This window comes from Mirounga angustirostris, unplaced genomic scaffold (assembly GCF_029215605.1).
Source record: "Mirounga angustirostris isolate CCGP_5_RB_7025 unplaced genomic scaffold, mMirAng1.0.hap1 SCAF_7, whole genome shotgun sequence".
Taxonomy (NCBI): Eukaryota; Metazoa; Chordata; class Mammalia; order Carnivora; family Phocidae; genus Mirounga; species Mirounga angustirostris.
In genome coordinates this window covers 113,360,328-113,385,456 of record NW_026991715.1, presented here as the reverse complement: position 1 = coordinate 113,385,456, position 25,129 = coordinate 113,360,328, and the positions used below count along the sequence as shown (strand labels likewise).

At 42.8% G+C, this 25,129-nt stretch overlaps 2 protein-coding genes across 4 annotated transcripts in view; both read left to right on the top strand.

Annotated features, from left to right (window-relative positions):
• AFAP1L1 (actin filament associated protein 1 like 1) overlaps window positions 1-10,604 on the top strand; it is a 64,095-nt gene extending 53,491 nt beyond the window's left edge. For all 3 annotated transcript variants that reach the window (XM_045903178.3, XM_054504030.2, XM_045903188.3), the window contains exons 17-19: window positions 3,944-4,122; window positions 6,170-6,298; window positions 8,915-10,604. In XM_045903178.3, coding sequence (XP_045759134.1) covers window positions 3,944-4,122; window positions 6,170-6,298; window positions 8,915-8,938 — 332 coding nt within the window. In that variant the 3' untranslated portion in view covers window positions 8,939-10,604. The remainder of the gene's footprint in view (window positions 1-3,943; window positions 4,123-6,169; window positions 6,299-8,914) is intronic.
• A 2,527-nt stretch (window positions 10,605-13,131) lies between these two features.
• GRPEL2 (GrpE like 2, mitochondrial) lies at window positions 13,132-24,613 on the top strand. The gene is made up of 4 exons (XM_045903209.3): window positions 13,132-13,282; window positions 16,181-16,334; window positions 17,178-17,259; window positions 21,359-24,613. The coding sequence occupies exons 1-4, from the start codon at window positions 13,206-13,208 to the stop codon at window positions 21,721-21,723; spliced, it is 678 nt and encodes a 225-aa protein (XP_045759165.1). The 5' UTR covers window positions 13,132-13,205; the 3' UTR covers window positions 21,724-24,613.
• The last annotated feature ends 516 nt before the right edge of the window (window positions 24,614-25,129 follow it).

The following is a 25,129-nucleotide window of genomic DNA, read 5'->3' as shown; positions in this document are numbered from 1 at the left end:
TTCTGGGCTCTCTCTTCTGTTCCATTGATCTATGTGTCTGTTTTTGTGCCAGTACCATACTGTCTTGATGACTGCAGCTTCGTAATAGAGCTTGAAGTCCGGAAGTGTGATGCCATCAGCTTTGCTGTTCTTTTGCAACATTCCTCTGGCTATTCGGGGTCTTTTCTGGTTCCATACAAATTTTAGGATTATTTGTTTCATTTCTTTGAAAAAAGTTGATGGTATTTTGATAGGGATTGCATTAAATGTGTAGATTGCTCTAGGTAGCATTGACATCTTCACAATATTTGTTCTTCCAATCCATGAGCATGGAATGTTTTTCTTTTTCTTTGTGTCTTCCTGAATTTCCTTCATGAATATTCTATAGTTTTCTGAGTACAGATTCTGTGCCTCTTTGGTTAGATTTATTCCTAGGTATCTTATGGTTTTGGGTGCAATTGTAAATGGGATCGACTCCTTAATTTCTCTTTCTTCTGTCTTGTTGTTGGTGTATAGAAATGCCACTGATTTCTGTGCATTGATTTTATATCCTGTGACTTTACTGAATTCCTGTATGAGTTCTAGCAGTTTTGGGGTGTAGTCTTTTGGGTTTTCCACATAAAGTATCATATCATCTGCAAAGAGTGAGAGTTTGACTTCTTCTCTGCCGATTAGGATGCCTTTTATTTCTTTTTGTTGTCTGATTGCTGAGGCTAGGACTTCTAGTACTATGTTGAATAGCAGTGGTGATAGTGGACATCCCTGCCGTGTTCCTGACCTTAGGGGGAAAGCTCTCAGTTTTTCCCCATTGAGAATGATATTCGCTGTAGGTTTTTCATAGATAGCTTTTATGATACTGAGGTATGTACCCTCAATCCCTACACTCTGAAGAGTTTTAATCAAGAAAGGATGCTGTACTTTGTCAAATGCTTTTTCTGCATCTACTGAGAATATCATATGGTTCTTGTTCTTTCTTTTATTAATGTAGTGTATCACATCGATTGATTTGTGGATGTTGAACCAAACTTGCAGCCCAGGAATAAATCCCACTTGGTCGTGGTGAATAATCCTTTTAATGTACTGTTGGATCCTACTGGCTAGTATTTTGGTGAGAATTTTTGCATCCATGTTCATCAGGGATATTGGTCTGTAATTCTCCTTTTCGATGGGGTCCTTGTCTGGTTTTGGGATCAAGGTAATGCTGGCCTCATAAAATGAGTTTGGAAGTTTTCCTTCCATTTCTATTTTTTGGAACAATTTCAGAAGAATAGGTATTAAATTATTCTTTAAATGTTTGGTAGAATTCCCCTGGAAAACCATCTGGGCCTGGGCTCTTGTTTGTTGGGAGATTTTTGATTACTGCTTCAATTTCCTTACTGGTTATGGGTCTGTTTAGGTTTTCCATTTCTTCCTGGTTCAGTTTTGGTAGTTTTTACATCTCTACGAATGCATCCATTTCTTCCAGATTGTCTAATTTGCTAGCATATAGTTGCTCATTATATGTTCTTAAAATTGTTTATATTTCTTTGGTGTTGGTTGTTATCTCTCCTATTTCATTTATGATTTTATTTATTTGGGTCATTTCTCTTTTCTTTTTGATAAGTCTGGCCAGGTGTTTATCAATCTTGTTAATTCTTTCAAAGAACCAGCTCCTAGTTTCATTGATCTGTTCTACTGTTCTTTTGGTTTCTATTTCATTGATTTCTGCTCTGATCTTTATTATTTCTCTTTTCCTGCTGGGTTTAGGCTTTATTTGCTTGTCTTTCTCCAGCTCCTTTAGGTGTAGGGTTAGGTTGTGTATTTGAGACCTTTCTTGTTTCTTGAGAAAGGCTTGTATTGCTATATACTTTCCTCTTAGGACTGCCTTTGCTGCCTCCCAAAGATTTTGAACAGTTGTGTTTTCATTTTCATTTGTTTCCATGAATTTTTTTAATTCTTCTTTAATTTCCTGGTTGACCTATTCATTCTTTAGTAGGATGCTCTTTAGCCTCCATGTATTTGAGTTCTTTCCGACTTTCCTCTTGTGATTGAGTTCTAGTTTCAAAGCATTGTGGTCTGAAAATAGGCAGGAAATGATCCCAATCTTTTGGTACCCGTTGAGACCTGATTTGTGACCCAGGCTGTGATCTATTCTGGAGAATGTTCCATGTGCACTAGAGAAGAATGTGTATTCTGTTGCTTTGGGATGGAATGTTCTGAATATATCTGTGAAGTCCATTTGGTCCAGTGTGTCATTTAAAGCCTTTATTTCCTTGTTGATCTTTTGCTTAGATGATCTGTCCATTTCAGTGAGGGGGGTGTTAAAGTCCCCTACTATTATTGTATTATTGTCAATGTGTTTCTTTGATTTTGTTATTAATTGGCTTATATAATTGGCTGCTCCCACGTTAGGGGCATAAATATTTAAAATTATTAGATCTTCTTGTTGGATAGACCCTTTAAGTATGATATAGTGTCCTTCCTCATCTCTTATTATAGTCTTTGGTTTAAAATCTAATTTGTCTGATATAAGGATTGCCACCCCAGCTTTCTTTTGATGTCCATTAACATGGTAAATGGTTTTCCACCCCCTCACTTTAAATCTGGAGGTGTCTTTGGGTCTAAAATGAGTCTCTTGCAGACAGCATATCAATGGGTCTTGTTTTTTTATCCAATCTGATACCCTAGGTCTTTTGATTGGGGCATTTAGCCCATTTACATTCAGGGTAACCACCGAAAGATATGAATTTAGTGTCTTGGCCTGTTTTGTAACAGCACCTGGTACAAAGTAAGCACTAAGCACCCAATAAGTATTTACTGAATAGAATGAATGAGTGAATGAATGAATGAAACTAACTTTTAAACCTGGTAAGACCTAACACAACTCTTGGCATGAGAAGATATTAATACAGGTTTGTTAGTTTAGATTAAAAAGCAGAAAATCCCAGTAGGGGATTATAACTCAGTTACAATTAAGAGAAACCAAAGTGAAACTAGCTTAGAAATGAAAAGACGGACACCTGGGTGGCTCAGCCAGTTGAGTGTTGTACTCTTGATTTCAGCCAGGTCCTGATTTCAAGAGCATGAGATTGAGCCCAGAGCCCAGCCTAGCACTGGGCTTCGTGCACAGTGGGGAGTCTGCTTCTCTCCCTCTCCCTTTGCCCCTTCCCCTGTGCTCTCTCTCTCTCAAATAAATAAATCTTTAAAAAAAAAATGAAATTCCAAAAAAAAAGCATTAAGAAAAATGTAGGGATACCTGGCTTGCTCAGTTGGTAGAGCATACAACTCTTGACCTCAGGGTCATGAGTTCAAACCCTCTATTGGGCTTAGACCTTATTTTAAAAAAAGAAAAAGAAAGAAAAAAATTTAATTGGAAAACTGAGCAATCAGATATAGCAAGTTCCAGGGATTTAAATGTATCACCAGAAAGTATATTTCTCTAATTCTGGCTTCTGCCTTCCTCCGTTGGCTTCATTCTGTGCCCCTCGTGGTGGCATAATGGCTACACAGCTCTAGCCCTCAGCCAATCCTCTCAGCTGCCCCAGGAGAGAAAACTTCTCTTCCCAATGGACCCCACAAAAGCCTCAGGATTCACTCTGATTGGACCAACTTTGATCTCTAATCCAACCACTGTGACCAGAAGATGGAGATAGGTTATGGACCAGGTCCAAGTTATATGCCAACCCCTTGAACTAAAAGTGAGGTCAGCTCCATCCAAACTAGAGGGAATGGGAGGAGAATGTGGTTTCCCAGGGGAAAATCAAGGTTCTATATCCAGAAGGTGGGGCAATAGGTACAGAGCAGGTAAAAAACTATACAACCCAGCATGGAGCTGGAACCCCAGGCCCAGAGCCCATCTCTGAGTAGGAACTAAGGGCTGGAAAAACCCTCTGGGAGGGACAGACTAGAACCTGAGGTCCTGCCGAATTCCCTGAGGCTTCAGGCCAGGCTCGGCTGTTTCTCACACATGTCTCTGGACACACAGGAGCAAAGTTAAAGGTTCTGGAGGAGGCCGTGGCTGCCCTGGAAGCTCAGTGTCGGGCAAAGGAGGAGCGCCGGATCGACCTGGAGCTGCGACTGGTGGCTGTGAAGGAGCGCTTGCAGAGATCCCTGGCAGGGGGCCCAGCCCTGGGGCTCTCCGTGGGCAGCAAGAACAAGAGTGGGGTGAGTCCATGCCCTTCTGGGCCAGAGACAGCTGCTTCTTAATCCCCTCACAAGCTATAGATCTTCATGATCACTCTTTGGGGGTAGGGATTATACTTATTAACAGATGAGCAAGCGAACACCCAAAGAGGAGTGGGAACATGCCAAAAGAGAGCCTCCCAAAGAGCAGGTGGCACTGCTAGAGAGGGGACTCTCAGAGCAGTTTCCGCCTGTGTTGTCTCCCCCCGCAGCCCTGACGTTTTATCCTGAATGTGATCCTAGAAGTAGCCTTTGGGTTACTGATAAGTATAACTATGATATGTTGAGTAAGAATAACAATTGTGTGTTGAACAATAACCATAGGTCAGTACAGCATTTTAACTTCTGTTATCTCATATGATCTTCACGGTAGTCCTGGGAGGTAGAGCTAGGTGTATTGGCACCACTGGACGTACAAGGAAACGGAGGTCGAGATGTTGAAGGACTTACTCAAGGTCATTCAGTTAAGTAGGAGGCAGGATCCGCAATCCAGGAAGTCTGACTCCAGAGCCTGGTGTTAGCCATGGTACACATGCCCTGTCTTAGGGCCCCCGGTGTACCAGGCCGTCCTCTGAGCTTTGCAGATCCATCATCTCCAGGGCTCCAAGCAACCCTGCAAGGTAGATACTGTCACCCCGACTGAGAACCGCCCAGGGAGAACTTGGCTGACCTCCGTCTCCATCTGAGTGTCTCAGCCTCAGCACTACCGACATTTGGGGCCAATAATTCTTTTTATAGGGGACTGCCGTGTGCATTGTCGGATGTTTAGCAGCATTCTGAGCCTCTACCCGCTAGATGTCTGTAGCTCCACACCCAGTTGACAACTAGGAATGTCTCCAGAAATTGCCAAACGTCCCCTGGAAGGGCAAAATCACCCCCATTTGGGAACCACTGGTCTAAATTACCAAGAGTCCCATGTGTTATTCTTTCTCATGGCACTTAGCCACAATTTATGTAAATGTGTGTATATGGATATACGTGTGTGTGTATGTGTGTGTATTTATGTGTCCTTACTTGTCTAATGTCTGTCTCCCCCACTGGATTGTATTTTTATTAAAAATTGGACTATGTCTGTTTTATCATTATAGCCTTAGCCTTTTACAGAGTCTGCAGATTAGGAGTGCAACAAATGTTTGTTGAATGAATAAAAGTTATGCCTGCTTTCAGACAAGGACATGGAGACTCAGAGAGATGAAATAACTTGTCTGATAGATTTGAGTTGTCACTGGGAACTGCATTCTTACTGTTGTTGTCCGAGGCCTCATTGCCTGGTCAGACCACACCCGATGTCTCCGAAGCTAGGCCGTTCCTTCTGCCCCCCTGCTTCTTCTCCATGGGGCTTTCCAACCTCAGTTACAGATGAAGAGCTTAAAGGACAAAGGCAAACCCACAGAGGGCTGGAGAAGGAGCTAGAAGTGGTTCACTCATCCCAGCTGCTTCCTCACCAGTGTGCCCTGAAATTCACATTCCAGATGGCTTTTCCCACTACTTGTGATCCTTTTTGCTGGCCTTTGGAGATAAAGAGAAGTCTTCTCTAAATTCCCTGCAGGCTTAGCCGTTAATATGCCACACTTAAGGAACTACATCCAGTCACGTACTAAGCAATTATCTGGAAAAGTTAAGGGGTGAAGGCACTACAGAAGAGAAGGAATACAGGGGAGAGGTGAAGAGAGAGGGCGGTGGGGTTTGAATCCCAGCTCTCCCACTCACCAGCTGTGTGACCTTGAGCAGTGACTTGACCTTCCCATTTTCCTTATCTGCAAAATAGGATGCTTAATAATGGTACCTACTTCAGAGGCTTGGAAAGGCTAAATGAGCTAATCCACACAAAGCCTGGTGCATGTGAGGGGTCAGTAATTTTAGACATCATTACTTTTATTCCAAGGCCCTCAAGTGGTCTTCCTCCCTCGCCCTGTTTGGTGCTGGCATGTGTGCACAGCGCCTTCTATTTGCATGCTTTGGAGGGCGAGCCAGGTGTGGGTAGCCATCATTAGGCCTCACCTATGTAACTATTTCTCCTCATCAACAGGAAACTGCAAATAAACCCCAGAACAATGCCCCAGAGCAACCTCTCCCTGTCAACTGTATTTCTGAGCTGAGGAAGAGAAGCCCATCCATCGTAACCTCCAACCAAGGAAGGGTGCTACAGAAAGCCAAGGTACAGCAATAGCTCAGCGAATTAAAATCCAGAGATCTGGCAGCCTCCTTTCCATAGAACCTCACCAAGAGGTTCTCGGCCCCACCTCTTTCGGTTCAAAGTCCCAGGCTCACTCCATGATACTGGCCCACAGGCCGATCCTCTTGGGGCCAGCTGTGTTCCAGAACTTTTGGGATTTTAGAAAGGTAATACAGTACATATACTGTATATGATGAAAAACCCCAAAAACTTCTCAGGAAGTACCCTGAAAGCACACATGTTAAGAATTCTACAAGAAGGCACGTGAATATTCACACCCTGTGGAGTAGATTATAAACAGCCTCACATCAGTTCAGGTCAGGTTTTGCACCAATTGTGTTTGTGCCAAAACACTTGAGAAAAATCTTGGTTTCAGGGCTTTCTGGATTTCAGAATTGGGGATAAGAAATTGTGGACTTGAGGGGTACCTGGGTGGCTCAGTTGGTTAAGGATCTGCCTTCAGCTCAGGTCATGATCCCAGCGTCCTGGGATGGAGCACTTCTTTGGGCTCCCTGCTCAGCGGGGAACCTGCTTCTCCCTCTCCCCTTGCTCGTCCACCCTGCTCATGCTCTCTCTCTCTTTCTCTCTCAAATGAATAAATAAAATCTTAAAAAAAAAAAAGAAAGAAAGAAATCGTGGACTTGAAAAACAAACATCTGAGCATTAGGACATGAGATTAGAGAAGTAACCAGCCAGAGACTGGATCATCTAGACTATACAGCAGCAAACTTTGTCTATAAAGGTAAATATTTGAGAGCTTGTGGACCACAGAGTTTCTTTCAGGATGAGTCAGCTCTGCCACTGTAGCAGGAAAGTAGACAACTTGTAAACAAATGATGGACATGGCTGTGTCCCAATAAAACTTTATTTATGGACACTGAGATTTGTATTTCATACCATTTTCACATGTCGAGAAAAATTATTCTTTTGATATGTTTTCAAACATTTAGAAAGGTAAAAACCATTCTTAGTTGATGGGTGTTACAAAAACACACAGTTTGCCAGATATGGCCTGTAGGCCAGTTTGTTTCTCTTTGATCCTTGTAGGCCATTGGAAGAACTGTGAATTTTGTTCTAACATAATGGAAAGTCATTGGCAAGTTTTGAGCAAAAAATCTGTGGATATGAATTACATTTTTAAAAGACCATTCTGGGGATGCCTGGGTGGCTCAGTCAGTTAAGCATCTGCCTTAGGCTCAGGTCATGATCCCAGGGTCCCGGGATGGAGCCCCACATTGGACTCCTTGCTCAGTGGGGAGCCTGCTTCACCCTCTGCCTGCTGCTTCCCCTGCTTGTGCTCTCTCTCTCTGACAAATAAAATCTTAAAAAAAAAATTTTTTTTAATAAATAAATATTTAAATAATAAAAAATAAAATAAATAAAAAATAAAAGACCATTCTGGGGGTGCCTGTGTGGCTCAGTTGGTTAAGTGTCAGACTCTTGATTTAGGCTCAGGTTGTGATCTCAAGGTCATGATCTCAGGGTCTTGAGGTCGAGCCCCGCATCAGACTCCATGCTGGGTGTGGAGCCTACTTAAGATTCTCTCCCTCTTGGGCGCCTGGGTGGCTCAGTTGGTTAAGCGACTGCCTTCGGCTCAGGTCATGATCCTGGAGTCCCTGGATGGAGTCCCACATCGGGCTCCCTGCTCAGCAGGGGGTCTGCTTCTCCCTCTGCCCTCTTCCCTCTCGTGCTGTCTCTCATTCTCTCTCTCTCAAATTAAAAAAAAAAAAAATCTTTAAAAAAAAAAAAAAGATTCTCTCCCTCTGCCCCTCCCCCTGCCTCACGTGTGCTCTCTCTCTTAAAAAAAAAAAAAAAAGACCATTCTGGAACAATGTTGAGAGCTGATAAGGGGAGAGGGGAAACCAGTTAGGAGTCATCCAGATGAGAGATGAGAAGGGTATAGTGGGGGTGATTCGAAGTGGCTGGCTTTGGAGGTAAAGCCAAAGGATTTGCTGATGGGGATGTGGAGGATGAGGAGGAGAAAGGAATCAAGGATGACTCCTAAGTCATTGCCCTGAGCAGCTGCAGTTTAGATGGTGAAGACTGGGAGAAGAGCAGCAGGTTGGGAGTGGGGAATCCTCCTAGCAAGAATGTTTGAGCCATCCCATTTTACCCAGGTTCACACCATCACCTCCAGAGCTGGCTGAAAACCCTATGCATCATTTGTGGGTAAAAAGCCATTCACTACTGGCCAGGACTTCAGTATCCCTCCCAGATGAAGCCCTACATGGCTCCAGGGGAAAGAAGGGAGCCAGGTGGGCTGCCTGCCTTCACTCTTCCTTGCCAAACTGCTTTGTCTTCTCTCTCCTCAGCCTCCTACCTCACCCCACCCCAGCATTAGAGCCAAGCAGAGACTAGCCTCAGTTTCCTTGTCTGAGAAAGACAAACTTTGTGATATTTGAGCACCCATAAAGATGAGGCCCAGAGTGGAGAAAGGACTTACCCACGGCTACCAAAGGAGGGTGAGACTAGGACCCGTGGCTCTCTAATCTGGCCAGTGGAGATCTTTATGTAATTAGGTACAGTGGAATGTTTTTATTCTGCAAGTCACACTAGAATATTCAGCAACCTGATTTTTCTTGTCTTTCTGGACTTTAGGAATGGGAAATGAAGAAGACCTAGAAAAAGGATGAAGATTTCATTCCAAAGGAAATACAAGATTGTATTGGAAACACTTTTTTCACAAGGAGATGCCAGAACACTGGAAGTAGCCCCCACTGGAAGTAGCCTCTCCAGGGCACCCAAGAGACCAGCCTTTATTGTCTGCATGATTACAGGGGATATGGGGAGGGAAGAAGTGGAAGGGAAGAGGGACATGGAGGGTGTCCTTGTCACTTCCCAGAGGGTGGAAAACAGGGGTGGAGGGAGATAGAAATCTGCACGGTTGTAAAGGTTTTGTTAAATGTCTTTGCCCTCACTGCTGAAGAAGAAATGAAAGCACATGTGAATAAGCCATTCCATCCCATTCTAGCGTCCCACTCCCAGGCTGTAGGTCAGAGGAAGACAGTGCTTGAAGCATCGGTAGGTAGTACCGTACAAAGAGACAAGCCTTGATCATCTGCTCACACTTGTGCCATTTGGATTCATATTGGGCATCCGTGACAACCTCTGGGCAACATAAAGAGGCCAAAAAAATCAACAGAATTTCCCTGCCTGCGTAAAGGTGAACAAAAGCTACAGACAACATGCAAATTCTGCAATCATTCCTTATGTGCTTCAGAACTGGGCAGATGTGGCTACCAGAACCCCGCATTTGAGTTGTTTTCAAATTAGAGATCTGATACGCAGCAGGCGAGGGGAGGTTCAGCAGCGGACTTATTTTCAGGTCACAGTGAGAGACAGGAACGTGGATTTCTAACGTCCACAGGATGTTGCAGGCATTGGAGGGTGGGGTCATTTGTGGTCAGTCAGGTCCTTTACCTATTTCATATGACACTCAGGCTCCAGGAGCTAGGGCTAGAAATCCAACTGATGCTCAGTATGTCTTTATCTTGATTTTGCACTTGAGGGTTCTCCAGTCTGCACTTCATATCTGCTGTCAGGGAGAACCAAAGGACAGTGGCTCATTTCTGCCAGGAGTGCCTTTTACTAACACTTCATACTTTTATAGGGAAGCAAGAACCTCAAGTCTTGGGCACTCCCCTTACTGTGCCACTCATTACTTTCTCAAGACTGTAGGCACTTTTTAGGTCTTTACATTTCCTTCCAAAAGAGAGAAAACCTGTTAACTGTTAAGAGCTCAAAGGTTACTCCAGGAGAGAGAAAGAAAATCCCAGAATAACCTTTGGACACTTTGCTGGAGGTTTCACGTACTTTACCCTACCTAGGGCTTTACATACTTTTGCCTTATCCCAACTTTACCACTCTTTGAGGTAGCTGGAGACCAGAACAGGGAAAATAACCTGACCAAAATCACCTAGCTGGTCAGAGGCAGAGCAAAAGGCTTAGGGCCTATGAGCCTGGATCCACACAGGGCTGGGTTTGAGCCCTGCCTCTGCCACTAACCAGCTGGTGAGTCTGGGAAAGTCACTTGATCTCTCTGATTCTTGTTTTCTTTATCTGTGAAACCCAGGTTGACAGTTCCATTTTCCTCCCAAGACTATTGGGGAAACTCAATGAGATAGTATATGGGAAACATCTTGCACACTGTCTGAGAAATAGGAAATGCTCAGTCGATAGTGGCTCTTATTATTAGCTAGATAAGAAATGTCTGACTAAAACTCCCGTGTTCTTTCCACTGAAGAAATGTTTATATGGTAATCAAAGCCATCAAAAAGCTAAAAAACAACTAATCCATAATTGACAGTCTTCATCCAGATTCCACTTAAACATCTTCAATGAAAAAGCAGCTCACATAATCTGGATTGTTAATGTTCTTTCTAAAAATGTGGATCCTAGAATGACACCCAACACTCCAGTTATGTCCTCAGCATGTATTCTTCCTCATGCAGTTATTTGGGGGTTGAGCATTTTTCCCCACCGATAGATCTTGGGGATCATTGATAGGGGGAACACTACAGAGTTAATAATAAACATTTATTGAACACTCCATGCCTCAGGCACTGTGTTCACAAGGTTCACAAGCACACAACCTGTGCAGTCACAAAGATTAGTAAGGCCCTGGGCTTGGTTTAATGCTCTGCCCTTACCCTCTTAATAATTTTTGAACAAGGGGTGTCACATTTTCCTTTTGCTCTTTAAATTGCGTAGCCAGTCCTGGTGCTAACTAATCACTTTTCCAGGCATCATCCCTTTTGTTTTCACTAAAACTCTGTGAGATAGGCTCTATTATCTCAGTTTTCAGTGAGGGAAACTGAAGCCCAGAGGGGTTACGTAACTTGCAGGAGCCCACAGGAAGTGGTGGAGGCAGCAGCCCTTCCTCTTAGTTCCAAGGTTCCATTTCATCCATGCCTTACCCCACCACCCCTCTTGCACTGCAGCATTCAGAAGCACACTAGCACTTAATAAATAGATGATGGATGTACATATGCAGCATATTTGGTATAAGTCAGTTAGCTAAGAGAAGTGTAAACAAAATGGCTAAAGCATAGATGCCAGTCCTCATCTGTTAAAATGCTTTGTTTGGCTTTTTGTTTTTGTTTTTGTTTTTTTCAAGGTATAGGCTCATGGCTCTAGGGTGGATTTGAAGCTCCATCCTTCCTGACACTGCCAAGTGTTGGGACTATCAGATTTCTAGTGTCCCTGGATCCTCAGTGGGGGACCCTGAGCAGGTGTACCAACCCCTCTGAGCCTCACTTTTCTCAAATGTAAAAGGGGATCATAATCCCTCCTTGACCCACGTTGCCCTTCTCCTGAGGCCAAAAGGAAGCATCAGGTGTTGGTTACAACACATTTGGGCTGGGCCACGAATAGAATAAAAAGATGCAAAAGTCTCCAGCTCTGTTCTCAGGGAACTCACAGACAAGCAGAGAGAAAATTTGACCCAAATAGCTACAGTACAAGTAAGCCATGTTATGGTGATGAGGGCACACTTCCCATTCCTTACCTTAAGGACTACCCAGTAACTAGTCTGGCAACTCCAAGTGCCCTCAACCCTAATCACCAATCTATCCTCACTTCCTGACAGTTTTCCATACTAAATCTCTCTAAAATTCATCCACTTCCTCCTATCTCCACTGACATCGACCATTAATTCATTCAACAAATATTTGTTGAGAACCTACTATGTATACCTACTGTACTAGATGTCAGAAATCATGACTGTGAACAAGACACGCACCCTCTTGCTCAAACTCTAGTTGGGAGAACAAACAAAAAGAAAACAAAACAAATAAAATACAAATATGGAACCAGAAATGTGCTAGACACACCTAAAATAGTAGCTACTTTAGATAGGGTGTTACAAAGGTCTATTAAGGGGTCTCCAGGACAGAATACAGCCCTCCCTTGCATGGACTAGTACAACAGCTTGTCTCCCTACCTCTTTGCTTAGACCCAGCAATCTCCATCATACAGGAGTCAAAGCGACCCATTAAACATGTAAAGGTTTTGTAACATGTTCCCATTGCAATGAGAGTTAAGACTCAAGTTCATTCAACAAAAAATTTGTGTACTACATTAAGACACTGTTTCATCGTTCATTGGCAATAACCAACTCCTCTCTGCCCTAATGAAGTTCACATTCCAGTGAAGGGAAATGAGAAAATACACATTAAAAAACATAGCGAAGTCAGAAAACAAGGGAACTGGAGAAAAAAGCAGGGAAGAGTGATGGCGGAATTGGGCTTCAAGTTTTTTAAATCCCTCGCGTGATCTGTTCCGCTGTGTTGTGTTGCCTGGCCCTCTTTCCCCCATAGTTCAGCGCCTTACTCGCAATATACTCTCCCTCTGGACTGGTCTTTGCAGATGCTGTTTACCTCTACCTGAACCACTTTCCTCCTCTTTTCATCTACTCATTCTTCAGCTTTCAGTTCGAGTATTTCCTCTGGGGAAACTGCCCACACTTGGCCACAGCGTATTCCACGCTTCCGCGGCACCACGCCCCCCACCTTTAACCACCAGTCATATTTTGACTTGAAGTCGCGTTTGCATTCACTTATTGTTTACAATTTCACGGAAGCTCCTTGAGGGTACAGCTGCGATCCCCTGTGCTGGCGGCGGATTTCGCGACCAGCACCGAGCCTAAGTCCCGCCACAGAAACCCGTCCTACGCGCCCAACACGCTGGGGACCGGAAGTGTCGCGTTCGGTCGGAGACACCGGATAGGCACCAGCACCGCGCGCGCACTGACAACCGGAAGTGTGGCGTTGGAGTCCGAGGCCCTGGGCTGGGAGCGCCCGCAGAGGCTGCCGGGAAGCGTGGTATCTCGCTTATCTCGTCATTTGGAGCAAGTGCGCCTGCGCTGCCTCCGTCAGCCGAGATCGGGAATATGGCCGCGCGGTCCGTATGGGCGGTCCGGCGGCTGTTGCAGCGCCTCCTGGCCTCGAGTGCCGCGTCCGAAGGCAGGTGAGCCAGGCAGGCCGCGGGTCGGGGGTTGAGGATAGTGCGAGACAAGAAAGCTGGAAGGGCGGTTGTGGGCTGGAGGGCGCGAGATGACCCACCAAGCCTCTCGGCTGTCCGATCCGGCGCTCACGGCCCCATTTTACAGAGAAGGAAACTGAGGCACACTGCCGCGCCTCCTTGCGAGGCCAAGGAAGAGCCGAGGTCACGTTCCTCGGAAGTGGGAACTCTTCAGCCTCGAGCATCGACTGAATTGGGGATGTACGTGTCCCGGCCCTTTTCTCTCCAGCTGAGGTGTCTGCAGTTAAATTGGAATTCTCCCCGCTGACTCCCTGTGTGACCCTAGGCCAGTCCCTTCCCCATTATCTCGGCTTCGCTTCACCTGTCGGTAAAAGGAGGGCGGTCGACTTGGTCTCCAAACGGCCCTTCCACCTGCCCTCGGGAGTCTTTGTAGTTGCATTTGCTGCTTTTCACCATCGGCTGCGGCACCTTTTATTGATTACTTATGCTGACTCTAGAACTCTCAGGATTGTTCTTTTTATTCTCCCATTCAGTCGAAAAAACTGAGGTTTGGAAAAGTACAGTAACTTTCCCAAACTCAAATACTCTGTAATGGTGGAACCCAGATTAGAAACCAGTCAGGACTCTAGAATCGGCGCTTTTAATTAGTAAGCAACGTTAATTATTCTGAGGGGCGACTCTGTGTTTGACTGTTCCTCAGACAGTATAAAAATGAGTGAACTGTGGGGTAAGGTTGGACTTCTGAAATGTAAATTAAGCTGCGGGGAATCCGGGAATTGCGCATAACTATTTGTCACCTTTTTATTTTAACACACTTGACCTAGCACCTGGGTGCCAGATTGAATTCAGGGTTTCGGGCTTTTTAAGTCTTTTTGGCAGTCTGTGATGTAGGGAAGTGACCAGAAGAAAAAAGTTTGCTTCTGATAAAATTTCCCCTCACTCCAGTTCTGGAGCAGGAAGAATTGAAGGGATCAGCCTCAACTGTCCTCTTCAGACTTGGGCTTTGGCCATTTTCTCTTTAAACTGGCCCTGGGAGTGTTATGACCTACTTTCAATTGGATAAATGTAGTTTGTTAGGAGTTTAGGAGGAAGGAGGTACTTCACCCTGGGTGATTTGCCCCAGATCTAAGGTGACCATATTTTCTGAACCAAAAATGTGGAACCACATATAATCTGACACCAGATTGTGATAATTGAGTTCAGGCCTGGCCTGGAAAATCTGGGACATAAAAGTCATCTTGCCCATAGCTTTCTACTGACTGTTCCCTCTCCTTTTTTTTTTTTTTTAATTTAAAAGATTTTATTTATTTATTGACAGAGAGAGACACAATGAGAGAGGGAACACAAGCAGGGGGAGTAGGAGAGGGAGAACTAGGCTTCCCGCCGAGCAGAGAGCCTGATGCAGGGCTTGATCTCAGGACTCTGGGATCATAACCTGAGCCGCAGGCAGCCACTTAACCAACTGAGCCACCCAGGCGCCCCACCCTCTCCCTTTCTTGAAGCAAACTCATTTTACCCCCTTTAAATCTTTGCACGGATGTCACCTCAATGACTGCTCTTCAATATATGCCAGTTTATATGAGTAAATTATTTGTTTTAAAGATCTTTTGTACTCACAGATTGATTTTGTTGATTTTACTTCGAATCAGATTATGGGAATCCAGAAAGTGTAATGGAAACTTCCTTGAAAGAGGAGTCAGAACTGCTATAAGCCAAGATTTGTAAAGTAGCCCCTGCCCTAAATTTCTTCCTTTGTAAACAACTATATGTCAGACATTTGAGCTGTATGAAGTTGTAGATGACAAACATGATTGAATATAAAGGTCCATTTTATTCACCTGTTTATAGTTCACAGTCTGGAACGTATAGTGTTTTATAAGTATTTAATTGACTTGATTTTACCCAGAAGTGAGTTCTCAACTCAGAATTTCTCTTAACACAGGTTCTCTTTCTTAAGAGCCTTACTTCAGAGCTTGTCAAGAAAGCTATAGGATTCTAGGCCTAACTCCAGTTTGACACAGTCCCTTTGCTGGGCTTAATTTTCCCTATGTGTAAAATGAAGGATTGAATCAGAAATTATTTGTGTTTTGAATTCCCGCTTCTGATATGGCCCCTCTGGTTCTGGGCATTAGAACTTGGTTTTCTCTTGCTGACTTTCGTGTCCCCACTTCTGGCTATTCCTCTTGCCTTGTGTTCAGTATCCTGATTCAACAGAATACTAGCTATGTCATCTTAAGCAAGTCATAAGCCTCTCTGAGCCTCAGTTTTCCCATTTATAAAATTGAGATGATAGGGGCGCCTGGGCGGCTCAGTGGGTTAGACATCTGCGTTGGCTCAGGTCATGATCTCAGGGTCCTGGCGTCAGGCTCCTTGCTCAGCTGGGTGTCTGCTTCTCCCTCTCCCTCTGCCCCTCCCCACCACTCGTGTTGTCTCTGTCTCAAATAAATAAATAAAACCTTTTTAAAAAAAAATTGAGGGGCGCCTGGGTGGCTCACTTGGTTAAGCGACTGCCTTCAGCTCAGGTCATGATCCTGGAGTCCCGGGATCGAGTCCTGCATCGGGCTCCCTGCTCAGCAAGGAGCCTGCTTCTCCCTCTCCCACTCCCCCCTCTCATGTACTCTCTCTCTCTCATTCTCACTCTCTCAAATAAATAAATAAATCTTTAAAAATAAAAAATAAAAAATAAAAAAATAAAAAAAAATTGAGATGATAATATAATTTCTCTCATACACCGTGAGATGTAAAGATGATTTACATAAAACCTGACAATGGTGTCTGGCACTTAGTAAGCCCTTTCTAAGTGTTGGTGTTGTTACTGTGACCGCAAGCAGTTTGTCTGTGTGTGATGGCATTTCTTCATGTGCCCCCTCCCTCCCACTTAAGGGGATGGCCACATCCTTTCAGCACCGCCACCCAGAGAACTGCTGGTGAGGACTGCAGTTCTGAGGACCCTCCCGATGAGCTTGGGCCCTCTCTGGCAGAACGAGCCTTAAAGCTGAAAGCTGTGAAACTGGAGAAGGAAGTCCAGGACTTAACAGTGAGTAGATTTTGTCTGCCCCTCACATCCCCTCTCTGGTTTAAATATCCACGTACAGTTTTTGTGTCCTTTTTTTAAATTAAATTTCGTCTCATTGGCTCTTTACCTCTCCCCCCATCTCCACTCTCTTGCTAGGTATACTAGGCAAAGTAGTCTCTCGTAGTTAAAAACATGTTATGTCACAGTACTTACATACCAGAGGAGGCTCAGGGCCTGGCATGTAGTAAAACCTCTATAGATATTTGTTGAATGAATATGTCATTTATCATTGTACTCTGCCAGTCAGACTCCATCTGGCATACTCTGCCATACCAGGGTGACAGACAAGCTTTGAGGGTGATAATTAGAGTAGTTCCAAAGCAAGGCCACCCAGAATGGTAAGGAGGTAGCAAAGCATGTCTTGTGAGAGCAATTAAAGGAATCAAGGATTATAAGAATGAAAGAGGAAAAGATTAAAGGAGCTAAACTAACTGCCTTCAAAAGATGACAGGTTTTTAAAACTTACTGTTTGTTGTCCTGGAGTTCAGCTCAACAAAAGAAAGAGGGTTGGCAGTATTGGCTGTGTCTGAAAAAGGAAGCTTGCGCTCAAGATAATGAGCTTGAAAACTGTTGTGAAGTGTTAAGAGTAGGAGGCTAAATGACAGCCTATCAGGGCTGCTGTGAAGAGTAAGTTCCTGCTTTGACGCGGGATTTGTAGTAGCTGATCGAAGATGCCTACAGCTCCTAAGTTTTGTTTTTATAAAAACCTATCCCAAGGGTAAAGTTTGTAAAGTAAGCAAAAACATTCTTTTCCACCAGCAAGCATGTATTTTCTGATCATTTTGACTCTGCTTTTGGTGTCAGATGAGATACCAGAGAGCTGTAGCTGATGGTGAAAACATAAGGCGGCGAACCCAGAGATGTGTAGAAGACGCCAAGATATTTGGTGAGAGATTTATTTGTGATAAAAACTAAAATACCTTTGAGTTTGGGACACCTGGGTGGCTCAGTCAGTTAAGTGTCCGATTCTTGGCTTCAGCTGAGGTCATGATCTTGGTCGGAAGGTTGAACCCCGCGTTGGGCTGTACACTGGGAATGGACCCTGGTTGGGATTCTGTCTCTCCCTCTGCCCGTCCGCCCCCTGCATGCAGGCACTCTATCTCAAAAAAAAAAAAAAAACCCTTTTAGTTTAAGGATACTTACTAGCAGTTTTGGAAACTGAACATAGTAAAAAACACATCTAGGTCCTAAACCAATCCTACCCTGCCCTTCCACTCTTGCTATATGTTTTCTAAGATCTTTATTGGGAATGTTGCCAAGTCAACCATTTGCTAAAATAATGCTTGCCTTTGTTTTGACCAAAACCTTTGTTACTTTATTTTTCAAGCATGTACACTTAACATTCTAGTGCTTATACAATCAATTCTGTTTAACTCATTAATAAACAAGTGAATCATTAAGATGTTCAGAGGAGAATCCAAAGAACAAGACGCATGGGCAATCAGGAATACTACAATTTGCTTCGTAGAAGCAAAACTGGTCTATATCCATAGTGCAGTAATCAACTGTATCTCCACCAGAGAGATGAAGTGGACAAAAGTCATTTTCATTACTGTGGACACTACAACTATTTTCACTACTATGGACAAAAATCATTTGCATTAACCATCAGTATTTACAACTTACTAAGTTATAAAATAACTCAAAAGACAAAGGCTTGGACCATATGGAAGCACATAACTCTGGAAGTTGTACTAGATCACATCTATTTTTTCACTGATGACCGAATAATCTTTTTGGTCAATTTGAAGTGTTTCAGGGGTGCCTGGCTGGCTTTGTGGAGCATGCAACGCTTGATCTCTGGGTTAGGCTTTTGAGCCCCACATCGGGTGTAGAGATTACTTAAAAATAAAATCTCAAATATATATATATATACGTTTGAAGGCCTCACATTTAAAAAAATAAAAAATAGTCTTACAGAAATTTTTCTCTGAACACACAAAATCTCGTTCCAAACGTGTTCATGAAAGTTAGTAACGGATTGAAGGGTAGAGGGCAAATCTGTGATTACTTGCCTTGCTCATAATTTCATACAGAGCATTATACTTTGACTTCACATAGAATGAAGGTGCTTGAGGAGCCCTTGGATTTTATGTAGTCCAATCTCCTTTTACAAGTGAGCTGAAAAAATTAATTGGTGACAGAGACATGAGTCCATTGTCTCCTGACCCCCAGTCTATTAGTCTTTTCCCTATGTCACACTAGTTCCTGTTCTCTGGATTTTATCTGCTATCTGTGCATAGGATTCACTTCATTCCTATCCTGTCCCGTCCAGCCCCAGTGCTTGGCATAGCCTTCTGCTTTTCATTCAGTGCTAGAGACATCACATTTCAAGGCTATGAGTATCAGCTTATGTACTGACCCCCAAATTGTATTACTGATGTTTCATCCAAGTTTTAGTGTCTTCTTTCCAACCATCAGGACAGGGCTTAGCAAATTACAGCCTGTGTGTTAGTCCATAAATACAGTTCTGAATTTCATTATTAAAAATCTATAGAAATAAATTTTCTCATTTATTAAATAATCATCTACATAAGATCCTTGATTTTTGCCTCTTGTCCCACAAAACCTAAAATATTTACTATATGGCCCTTTAGGAAAAGTCTGCTCACCTTTGAGCTACAAGGAATTTCTGTAGCAAATAAACCAACTGGTTTCTGGGGAAGACCTCTTGCCTGCTTGAGGGGAACAGGGTAAAATGGCTTACCAGAAGTCAAGCTTTGATGGGTTATATCAGTTATATCAATTTCCTCAAGAATTGATAAGGTTCCCAGGAACAAACAAGTATGAGCTAAGCTAAAATAATTTGATAATCTAATGTATTCATTTAGAGAGCAAAATGTGTCTAGCAGTATGCCACCTAAGTTATTTGCTTGGGTCATTTCCTTCTAGTGGCCAGGAATACTTAGAAAAATTGAAGATTGGTCAGGGAGCATGGAGGTAGAAAAAAAGCAGAAAGCTTTTATTGTGTTTAGTTAATATGTAGTATAGCATAATGACCCTCCTTCCAGGAGTAGTTTTGTCTCAGTAACTCTTCTCTTAAACAGGTCATAAAGATTCTCCCTCACCCCCCACTCCCAAGAAATGGTGCAGACACCAACTTCCTACTGAAGTAACAGTAATTAGAATAGAATCAGAGACTGAACCCCTCACTATACACAAGAGAACCTGGGCTTCTGTTTACCCAAATTCATACAACTTGACTGAACAGAAGCCAGGGTTCTTTGCAGTCAAATGCTCTACCACTGAGCTATACCCCCATCCAGGGTTCTTTGTACCATGGCAGTGTACAAGTCTGCCCAGAAGCCTGCTACTTTCAAAACTCTATTAGCATATATGTCTTCTTTTAATAGCCAGGAGATGCCTTTAGTACCCCGATTGATCTTTATGAGACATTATTTTCTCTTGGGTGGAGTTTTTATCTAATCGGCATACTTCTCAAGCCTTTGGCAAATCTCTTCTACCTTTCCAGCTGATTTTATTAATAGCCATTAATATTTATGGCTGCCATCCCTGGTGGAGGTGGGGGGGATATCTCGTGGAACTTTGATCACACCAAGTCTGGTTCCCTGGAAATGCCTGCTGGTTTTACTCTTTCCTCTCCTTCGCCTCCTCTTCTACACCAGACCAGGTCTCACCAGCATTCCTTCATTTGGTTCTCCTGTTTCTTCTGATATCTTCTCTTCCTGCCCATCTGTCATGCCCTAGCACCCCAAATCCATTATATACGTTCTTAGACTAATTTGAATCCTATTACACTTGTTTTTCTCAAGATGCTACAATGCATCTCTATCACCCAGAAGTTAAAGATAGAATTTCCACCTCTCTCAGTTGTTCCTTCCAGAATCTAGGCAGCAAGTCTAGAAAATTTCTTCTCCGTCATCTCTTTTATTGCTTCCCTGTAGATAATCTTCCTTTTTACCTCTGAATACAGTTAAGGTGGCTGCCTATTTTTTGACTCATGGCCTTAAAACTGTCCCTCGATTGGGGTCCCTGGGTGGCTCAGTTAAGTGACTGACTTCGGCTCAGGTCATGGGATCAAGCCTCGGGCTTCCTGCTCAGCAGGGAGTTTGCTTCTCCCTCTCCCTCTGCCCCTCATGCCACTCGTGCGTGCACTCTCCCCCGCCCGCCAATGAATAAATAATATCTTTAAAAAAAACCAAAACTGTCCCTGGATTAAAACCAGATGAACAAAAGCCTTCACTCTTCACTAGTTCCCACCAGGGCTTTGCTGTTATCATAGATATCTGTAATGATGACATTCCTTAACATTTCTGTAAGAAAAATCAAGATGCTACATTGGGAGTAATGAGATTTCTCAACAATTGAGTTTACTTTTAGAACAGTTCATATGACTAAAAAGATTTTAAAAGTTTTGTGGCCCATCTCTAGCAAATATATGTAACTTTCGAGCAGGCAGTTGGAGACTCATCTCATCTATGGAGTATCCTGCTTTCCTGTCCTTGTTTAGCCAATCCTCAAGAATAAACGATTCTTGAAGCTCCCTTAGCACGGTCTTGTCAACTAACTTTTGTATTATTGCCCCCTGCCCCATGAAATGCCAATATCTTGTCCCTATTGAGAATGTATGTCTTAGCAAAAGTAAGACCTACAAGAATTTTCAAAATGTACATAACTCAGTATTAAAGGTGAATAGCGATAAAAATACAAGAAACAATGATCCAGTTTTTAAAGGACGGGTTTCTGAGCCTCCTGCGTGCAGACTTACCTAGTTCTTAGGTTCTCACCATCTTCCCCTTTCCCTAGTAGGCTTCCCAGTCATATGCCTTCCAAGAGAAACCCCGGTTTGTCAGTTGGGTAAGCTGATAATCGTTGATGACGATCCCTGGGTCCTGTGTGGCAATCCTCCCACTTCCTGGGGTATCCAGTATACTACACTACCACATCTCTGGGCCTTCCCCATACTTCACCCCCAAGAGCAAAATGATTTCCTCACAAACAATAAAAGTGTCTGGTTTCTCTAGGAATTCAGAGTTTCTGCAAGGACCTGGTCGAAGTGGCAGACATTTTGGAGAAGACTAGAGGGTACATTTCTGAAGAAACAGAGCCTGGGGACCAGAAGCTCACTTTGGAGAAGATCTTCCGAGGCTTGTCACTTTTAGAAGCAAAGCTGAAAAGTGTGTTTGCCAAACATGGCCTGGAGAAGATGACACCCATCGGTGACAAATATGACCCTCATGAGCATGAACTCCTCTGTCACGTGCCAGCTCGTGTTGGGGTGCAGCCTGGCACCGTGGCGTTAGTAAGGCAAGATGGCTACAAGCTTCATGGCCGCACCATTAGACTTGCCCGGGTGGAAGTGGCAGTGGAGTCTCAGAGAAGACTATGAATGGGCCATGAGGAACCGAATGTTCTCCCAGGGTACAGTCACCTGTGTTTCCTTTATTTATTAAACTAGGTTTGTATTGTACATGAGGTACTTCATGTGATCTGTTTTGGATTTAGTCATATTGGCTTTATTTCTAAGATACTCTACTGATTTAATGTGACCTATTTGGTCTCATCAGAAGTCTTGCCATTGGGCATTTGAACAATGTGACAAGTGATCCTATGGCCTTTGTCCAAATATGTTTAAGAAAATTATTTTAAAATTGGTACTCTGATGACTGTCAATTGAAAATCTTTTTAAAATGTGGAAATGAGTATATGTTTATGTATTTTCAACTGAATGTTTCTTTCTAATGGTCCCTATAACAGGAATTATATAGGATCTTGTATTTCATGGGAAAAGGAGATGGTAGGGATTGGTTCAACATCTGGGTGCTTAGATGATAAAGCTTTAGAGTTACATGAATTTAGATCATTTGGGTTGGTTTTTATACACATGGATTTTTAGGATTTCCCCTTTTTATTTTATTTTCCTTTTAGCCATCTTTTGTCCTTGTAGTCCCCACCAGGTAGGCCATATGCACACTCATTGTCCCTTTCCAATTCCCATTTACAAGGGCTAATTAAGGCCCAGACAAGACTTGGGAGCCAGAGCAGCATAGTAGAGCTTAGGCTCTGTAGGCATAGAAATGAAGTATCAAGAAATTCAAGATACCAGGTTCCTTTCTAGCGAGTATGATCAAGAATCCTTGTGCTTTCTTTGCTGAGTTACCTTCCAGTAATTTTCGGCCTCCCTAGGTATATAATTATTTCAGGGAAACCAAGGCAGCACCAAGAGCTAATGACCCAAATCAGTCTATGTAGGTAATTTACCTACAGCTTTTCTCTCCACTAGTCCTTAAATTTTCCACTTTGTCAGATTTGCCTCATCATCCTTTATTAGATTATGCAGGGAGGTGGTCAGGACAAAAATGTTAGGTTTCTACGATTTCTCATTTCATTTAGTTATGCTGAATTTTTTTATTTGGTACTCACAAATCACTACCTCTCTCACACTGATAAGCTTTATTTTCTAGTTTTCGTATCTTTCTTATATTACGTGTATTAACATCTAGCTGTCCTTTATGTATTGACCTCCTAGAATTAATGAGCCTATATGTTTTTTACTTTTTTTTAGCCTTGCTTATGGCTGGTGTTCTGTAAAAGATTTGTTCAATAAATGAGCAAGTGAATGACCTATCAATCAGACTTTAAGAAAGGAGGTCAATTATGGAGATTTTAATGTTAGAAGAGGCCTTAATGATGATCTCATCTCACCCTTTCAGCTTCTTAAGCATGAAAACGTCTTTTTGGGACTGGACTCAAAAAATGTCTAAAACTAGTAAACTAAATTTCAGTGAGAACTTGAATAAGGAACAACTAGATATTAACTTTAATCATTTAAGATCCAGCAGTTCTAGAATGAACATGCAAATATGTCCCCAGTGGACAAAGATTGTTAGATGTCCAGATTGCATAGGTTCAGGCTTTTTAAGTTAGTTATCCATAAAGTAAATCCATTTCTACTGGAACTTTATGACCCCATCCTGTGGAGTATTAAAAGTTATCCTCTTAGACATCATAGATAGTTCTAGCAGACTCCTCATATGTATCAATAAAGCCATCCCCCAGTGGGCCCTGCCATCTCCACCAGAATTAGATACTTAAAAAAAACAAATGAGTGCTCTTAAGAAGCAAACAAAAGACTGGTGGTAAGATTTTAAAACCAGAACCTCTTTGGGCTTTCCACTAAGTGCATACTGTAAATTTAATGAGCAGTTGGATTTCACAATAGGAATTTGTCTTTTGTTTTTTGCCTTCATTCCTTTGAGATTGACAGATGGTGGCAACAAGAAAAGGAGCCAATTGCAATTACCTACGTGTTCTTGAATTACTAGCTGTCATTATCAGTGAATTAGAACAACCATCATTTTAGGTATGGAATGTTCCAAGTACTTGAAGAGTTTTCTAATATTCCTTGCAAACTCCTGTTTTAGCAAGTAGATTGAGAATAACTTTAAGCTCTTTTATTATTCAGTAGTTATGCAGACTTAAAAGTGTAAATTTAGAAGATGGAGCTACATGGGCTTTTGGGAGCCAGAGCAGCATAATAGAGCTTAGGCTCTGGAGGCATAGACTTGAACATAAATCCCAGCCCAGTCACCTGTGTGATCTTGGGCCCCAGTCATTTCACCCTTCTGAGCCTGCTTCCTTGTTTGTACAATGATTATAATTCCCTCACAGTATTGTGAGGATTAAATGAAATGTGTAAATTGTCTACTGCAGTAGGCCCTCAAATATTTATTTTTATTACTTTTTATTATACATGTTATTTTGCCTATGTTTTTATAGCTGCCTAAAGTCTAGGGAAAGGGGAAAACTGGTTAAGTGCTGCTTCTCTATAAAAAAAAATTGTAATTTAATTAATCACAGTGACTTATTTTCCTTCTAGCTTCTGGTTTTTTCTGTGTTTTTTTAACTGTAATGCAAAAAATCCACACTTTTAGACTGGAGGAGCAAGAAAATTGTGTCTGTGCTCTTCTTTACTTTGATCTTGATGGTAAAGCAAAAAGATGTTGTAGGCCTGCAGATATGTAAGGAAGCTTTGGCTCACTTGAAGAGGGGATCCTGGTGTTTTAGTACATGGATTCTACAAACCTTGTACAGATTTTCTTCAGTGTCATAAGGGAATCAGTTTGATACTGATAAGTTAATTGGTGCTCTTTCATGGCAAAGGATCTGATAAGTGAAGAAAGGTTCTTGTACACTAAAGCAAATCAAATAGGGAAAACTAAGGATGAAATAGAATATTCAGAGGCAATTTCAATAAAACCTGAATTGACATAACTGCAGTTCGTGTGTTTAGTGTCTTTGTCTGCCTATATATTGACATCATGGTCCCTTCATTGACTGCTGACCCACCTAGTCGACGCTCAGCAGAGGTACCTTGAGATCCCACAGCGGCCCAGCCAAATGATGCAGTGTAGACATCATTCTACACCCTACCTTGGTGTTGAAGTCTTACCTGTTTTCCTACCTCCTTGGCCTTGCTTCATTCTGATTCTTACGTATTTCTTAGATCTGGACTCCTGTTTCTGCCTTCTTCTCTGGCATTGCCTTATTTTCTTACACTTTCTTCTTGGTTCTAATTGTCTTATCTGCTTCAGCCACTTCACTTGAACTGCTGGACTTCTGATCCTCTCAACCAGGTAACTGACATGTGGCCTTACTCAGATCTTCAGCTTCCATGAGTCCTTGCCAAGCTCTGCCTGGCTTTGTACATCTGCTTCTCGGCTGGCCTCTACACACCCAGCCTCCTGGCTGAGTGGCCCTCTTTGGAGTCAGCCTTTCCAGCAATTTGGCCTTGG

Coding starts and splice junctions, on each gene's coding strand:
- GRPEL2 (XM_045903209.3), top strand. CDS start 13,206: ATGGCCGCGCGGTCCGTATGGGCGGTCCGGCGGCTGTTGCAGCGCCTC. Junction 13,283..16,180: donor AGTGCCGCGTCCGAAGGCAG/GTGAGCCAGGCA, acceptor CTCCCACTTAAG/GGGATGGCCACATCCTTTCA. Junction 17,260..21,358: donor AGAAGACGCCAAGATATTTG/GTGAGAGATTTA, acceptor TGGTTTCTCTAG/GAATTCAGAGTTTCTGCAAG.